Here is a 6,300-nt window from a genome sequence, read left to right as displayed (position 1 = left end):
TTCCTCTGCTCCACCATCCTTTCCAATGGGACTGGCTCCTTCTTGCTGGTGTTTATTACCGTCACGCTCTGGCACTGATGCGCGATCACAGAAGTCAACCTCAGCCAGGAATGGCAAGAGGAAGCTGCGGAGGTACACGAATAGTCTGCACGCCCCCCGGAAAAAAAAAATATTAATCAAATTAAAGTGATGTTCATCGTGCTACAGGAATGTTTGTCTAACTGCTTACCTCACAACGTAACTTTTGCTTCGAGGGAGTTTTGGTTTGGCGCACATTTGACTGTTTGTTTTGGTATGGATGCTCATATCACAGCATTCACATAAAATAGTCTATGAATGGTAATCGTTTTTTTTTTTAACCTAATACATAAAGGTATGAATGTTCATCTCAGAATTTGCAAGGAAACTGCCTACTGTATCATCCAGTCAGCCAATCTCAATGATACTGATCCAAAAAAAAAAAAAAAAAAGACTGGATGGCTCACTGGCCACCAAAACTGAAGAAGTCGCTAGCCACCATCTTGATACAACCAAAACAACCATGCCGACCTGTGCAGCAATCGCCAGTTTCGTGGCTGTGAGAAAACATTCCCCAGGTAAGTTAGAAAGATTTTCTTTGACACTGTTAAAGTGTGTTTATAAAGGGTTTTTCCATTTTCTAATGAGCTTAATTCACTTGAACAAAGTTTTGTTTACGGTTGTTGTTGTTCACTGTTCACTCTGCTTCACCTTTATAGGCCGACGTTTTTTTTTTTGCGAAAAAGCGATGTCAATGTTTTCCCAAACTTCATCAGTGGATAAGCAAGAAAACATTTTCTGGGGCAAATTTTAGATGAATTTCATTATACAGAACTGTGCAAATTGAATTTGATTTTCAATTAAACAAGTTTAAATTTTCTGTCTGAAATTGGCAAATGAACAGTGCGTTTAACATGTTTTCCCATTGGAGTCCTGATTTCCAAAAATATATCTAACTGATTGACTTAAATTTTCATGTTTTTATGACAAAAGAAAATGCTTAATTTTTTTCCTATGTTCTGATGATAGTGCTTCACAGCGTATTTTGGGTTATATCACGGAAATCGGGCCCTAGGTAATATCCAAGGTTTCTTGGTAATCAAGGTGTTCTATGTCTTTCCTTTGCACTTAGCCTTTTTTGTCATACCAAGTCGAGTTAAAAAATATTTCATGTTACCAGGACTGAAAAAATGTAAAGCTCACACGACCAGTTTTAATTCGACACGACACGACACGACATAATCCAACTTGAAAATCGTGTCCACCACACGTTTTGAGAGTACCAAGATGGCGGCCAACTGGCTTCAACCAATCGACACACCGCTCAATCTGTATGCGCTATTCAGTCTTTTTTTTTTTTTTTTTTTAGATCAGTGGCCAATCCATTGTTCATGTCTATGCTGTTACTGTTTAGAAAAATGTTAGCAGGCCAAAAAAGTGCCTGATTAAAATAAGATAATGAACCAAGTTTTTCTTGGTATTTGCGCTACCTAACATTTAAGTATTTTTTAAGTTACATTAAATTTGTTTACTTGCCTCTAACACAGCTAAACTGCATAGTTATCTGCCAAATTATAGAAGTCCATCGATGACGTGTACATAGAGGTCCTTTCTCACTTCCGGGTGTGAGTAAACAGCTCGCAAGCCGAGTTGCCTCGCCTTAATAATGTAAGTTTTCACTCCTTTACCTTTGATATTTTGTCTAAATATTTCACCAGAATACCTGTCTGAAACTGAGGCAATAAGTATGCTATTATTGCTCGCTTGTGCAGGTCTAAAGTAACATTTAAAATCACGCTGACGTCGGACCCCCGGCTCCCGTTTAAAGTGTGAGTACGGTACACTGACAGCTCAGCGGTTACAATCGATCCTAAATATCTTTTAACTTATTTTCTTTACGGTTCTGTCCGCATTTTTCCTTGTATTTTGTCTAAGGATGTGATATGTTTGAATTTATTTGAGCGCCATGTCAAAATATAGACTGATAGCTCCGTTTTTAATACTAGCATATGCCAGAGATGGTAGAAGTACTCCGTACTTGAGTAGAGGTACAGATACTTTTGTATTTACGTGCAAGTTAACATGCTGTGTGCCCGCACAACACAGCGTGTGGCATTTGTTTACAAACAATAAAAACCAACATTCCTTCAAATACAATTATTTTTAAAAAAATGTCCATATGTTTTTAAAAAGCATAAGAGTAATATGTTTAAACTTTGTTTTTGTTTTTTTTTTTTTTTTACCCCTCAATACAGATTAAGTGTCCCAGAGAGCACGCCGTTCACCGCAGTTTTGAAATTTGCGGCAGAGGAGGTAAGACAACGCAACACAACTTAATCCATCGAGTTCTTTTGTCGAAAAGCAAATAAAAATGGTTTGTATCAAATTAGTGCAAATAATCTACTTTGTACATCCATCCATTTTCTGAGCCGCTTATCCTTAAAAGGATTGCCGGAGGGGATATACTCAAAGACATGCTGTGGAATGTTTCTTGGCAACCTTTTTCCTCATCTTCACACTGTACATGATCGTTAGATCCCTCTCTTGTCGTTTGTATGTGTCCGCATCTTCAGCCCGACAACGCTTGACTTTTGTTATGTTGATATTCAATCAAATTCTCATATCCTGCTCCACTTTTACCTTTTTTGAATAAAGCTGCTGCTTTTTCAGTCAAGGTTTCACCGGCAGGCAACGCATTGTTTTGCCGACAAGCAATCCTCTTCAGTTTTACCATCCCCTCTATATCCAGCTTGTTTATCCTTAAAACGGGTAGAATTCTCCAGCTGCCAATGTGATGAGACCCAAGATTGATTTGGCCATCTCGTCAAAATGTTTCATTTCATTCAAAGAAGCACAAAACGAGCAGCAAAGGGTTACGTATTGTGAATAAAGGGCGGCGTGGCTTTTGTTGGCACGTGACCCGGAACGTGTTTCCAATAGAGCTCATGCACCTACGTCATTAAAATCTCGTGACTCGCCATATTGCCGGTCAAACGGAGCGTTGTTCAATGCTAAGTCGGTTGGAGACGACACGAAAATACGTCTTATAGCCAACAAGCACGACATCCAGAGTTTTGTCTGATACTGTTAAACATTTAGAAGGTGATAATAAACGAAGGTATGTGGGAAAAATGAGAGACACTTGGCATAGATGACCCATATGTAATGCCGAAGTCGATGTTTTTGCCGATAAGAAATTGGGCTGTTCATTCGCTTCCGCTTGTCTGGGACAACTGGATCTCCACATGGATCTGGTGAGTAAGTTGTCGAGATTTACACGGAAGAGTTTGAAAGCGTAGAAAAGTCTGGACGCATACAAATACTTCATTGCTGGATCTGTTCTCAATCAGGAATAAATCCCACATCGTGATGGGTTGACGGTGCGTGAACGCGTAAGTGTGCTCGGCGACACGTTAACCTTTGCTGGAATCCATCGATCTTTTAAACCCGTATACAATACTGTATGTACGGCGTTTTGCTGTCTGTGCCTGAACTCTTCAACTTCCGAGTAAGAAACGTGCAACATGAGCGCAATCCTTTTCACACTGTTTGCATATACAAAGGAGGCTCCTGAAAACCCAAGTTGCCAAAAACACGGTGCGCATTATATGTTGCGAAAACCAGTGATTTAGCTCCATTTTGGAAACTTTTTGACCTGGGGTTTGTGCTTCCAAGCCCATGTTCTTTTTCCAAGCATGTTTGGTGTCAGGAGGAAGAGAACAAATTCCTGAATGGGGGAAAAAAGTGCTTTGAATAATGTAATTTGCTTTTTTAATAAGAGAAGGAAGGGAACCAATATAAATGGGAAATGAAATATTTGTGTGTTTATTTTGTGTGTAGGATGTGTGTTATGTGTGCTTTTTTTTGTGTTTGGGTTGGTTGAAGGAGTGTGAAGCTGTGTATTTTTGCATGTGCATGTTTTTTGTTTTTATTGTTATGTTTTTTGCATTTATGTGCTTAGCTATGATTTGTGTGCGTGTGATGTCTTGGGTGCCGAGGCATTCGAGTACTCAGCAATTGAACTGTTGCATCGATAAGTGTGTCATCACATTAAGTTATTATTAACTTGTTTGCAGTTCAAGGTGCCGTCAGCCACAAGCGCCATCATCACTAATGGTGAGTTTCTGAAACGGGATAAAATTGGGATTAATTAATGGGATTAAATAATGAAAGGCTGAAATAAAACCGGCTTGTGTGCATTGTGGCGTTTTTTGGATTCCTGTATTTTGGATTAAAATACAGTACATAATGTTATGCCAGGTGAGTGTAACAGGTTGACGGTGAAAATTACCTAATTAGCATTGGTTTTTTTTATTTCTGTATTTTTTTGGGGGGGCGGGGGTACCTAATTGGCCGTTAACATCACGGCAAAGTTATCCATCGTGTCTGTGTTAATTCCCATACGGGCTATTAACACAGCGTTTTCTCCTCGCAGACGGAATTGGGATCAACCCTGCGCAGACAGCAGGTGAGCTGTGATATTTATTCATTCCTTTGTCAAATAAACTGTAATTCCCGGCCTACAGAGCGCACCTGGTTACAAGCCTCACAGAGTACATTTGTAAAGGAAATACCATTTGGTACATGCATACGCCGCAGATGTGTAAAAACCTCAACTGCCCACACTGAAACCTACTTTGAAACAGGAGATCTTTCCAAAGAAAGACTGTATAAAGAAAGAGTTTAAAGGTAGCGCTGCGCTAATGCTAGTGGTAATGCTAATGCCGAGCTACGCTAGCGCTAATGCTAACAGGGCCGATTAAAATAAAACTTACCGGTAAATATCACTGAGACATGCCAGTAACACAGCAACAACAGGCTAGCACAGCGCTAACAGGGCCAGACCGGTAAAAGTCACTTCCTCGACACATATATTCCACCGGTCTCACTCTTACATGTTCCGCTCGAGTGCCCCCTCGCAGCCGTTAGAAAATATGCACAAATTAGCCGCATCACAGCATAAACCGCAGGGTTGAAAGCGTGTGGAAAAAGTCATGGATGATAGGCTGGAAATTAGGAGAATGTCACATGTTTTTGGATTGTGGGAGGAAATCGAAGAACACTCCACACAGGCCCGAACCCCGGGACCTCAGAACTGTGAGCCCAACGCTTTCCAACTGATCCACCGTGCCGCCCGCCTGACGTTTTTTCTCGCGTGTACTCGCAGGCAACGTGTTCCTAAAGCACGGATCAGAGCTGCGCATCATTCCCAGAGACCGAGTCGGGGGACGAAGAGACCGACGCCGCTCGTCTCCGCAGAGGAGACCGTGATTGAGCCCCGCCTTGCATCCTATTTATGTACTGCTCGACAGTGTGTTTGAGTGTCTGTAACGTATACACTTACAATGACTCACTACACGCTGCCCGTTTTTTCATCCCTCAGTAAATGTATGGAAACGTCTACATTTATAATCCTTCTAAATTACAATAAAACACCGCTCACACGACACACAATTTAGTTTTTTCTCCCCTACCGTATACGGTAGCTGAATTGAACATCCCGCCCACGAGAACTTCAACCCAGAACATTTGGAGGACCGTTGTGTTTTTCGGAACTTATGTCAAAATGCAATTTATCGAGCCCTCAAAAAAACCCTTCTAGTGTCCTAGGAGTCCACGAATCAGTGGTTCTACTAATTAAAAAAAAAAAAAAAAAAGATTTAAATGAGGCAACTGTAACAAGCACAAATCTGAACACATCAGATTGGAGCCGTTTTTAGTTTAAGGAACTCCAGTGGATAGAAAAAAAATCCAGTTCCCCCTATTTTGTGATATGTTGGAACAGGATTAGTTCAATCTTAATTTATGAGGGTGTGCACACTTGTGCAACCAGTAGCAGTCTGTTTTTATTTTCCCAATCAAGAGTCATTTGCGTTGTTATGCTTGGAAAACTTTAGAAAAGATTTCCCTTGGTATCTTTTTTTTCTATATTTCAGAAAAAACATGGCATTCAAAGAGAGCTGTTTAGACATTTTATATCTATTGTAAAGTAACAAAAACTAAAAGTCCCTGAAAGTGAAAATTAACTTTGAATGAAGAAATGGCTGCGATACGCCGTATCAGGAAGTAGAAGCACGTGATTCTTGCATTTCCTGTTTCTGGGTGAGGACTGATTGTTTAGGAGCAGGCTTGTTTTGGTAACATTTATGAAATAAACACGTAAATTAATGTCAAGACTACACAAAATAAGTGACATCTTTCAATATCTATTTTTTCCTCCCCGTAACAAATTTTACGCGCATGACTTTTCGTGTTCCACTGTGTAGACTTGCTAGCGCAGTG

General features: G+C 40.3%; 1 protein-coding gene across 1 annotated transcript; it reads left to right on the top strand.

Annotated features, from left to right (window-relative positions):
• The first annotated feature begins 1,584 nt into the window (after positions 1–1,584).
• On the top strand, positions 1,585–6,192 carry ufm1 (ubiquitin-fold modifier 1). The gene is made up of 6 exons (XM_061804182.1): positions 1,585–1,686; positions 1,791–1,847; positions 2,274–2,331; positions 4,095–4,134; positions 4,454–4,486; positions 5,186–6,192. Coding segments are annotated over exons 1-6 (294 nt in total). The 5' UTR covers positions 1,585–1,684; the 3' UTR covers positions 5,290–6,192.
• The last annotated feature ends 108 nt before the right edge of the window (positions 6,193–6,300 follow it).

Source organism: Syngnathoides biaculeatus, chromosome 18 (genome assembly GCF_019802595.1).
Source record: "Syngnathoides biaculeatus isolate LvHL_M chromosome 18, ASM1980259v1, whole genome shotgun sequence".
NCBI lineage: Eukaryota > Metazoa > Chordata > Actinopteri > Syngnathiformes > Syngnathidae > Syngnathoides > Syngnathoides biaculeatus.
Note: the sequence above shows the minus strand (reverse complement) of the source record. Positions and strands in the feature narration are given on the sequence as shown.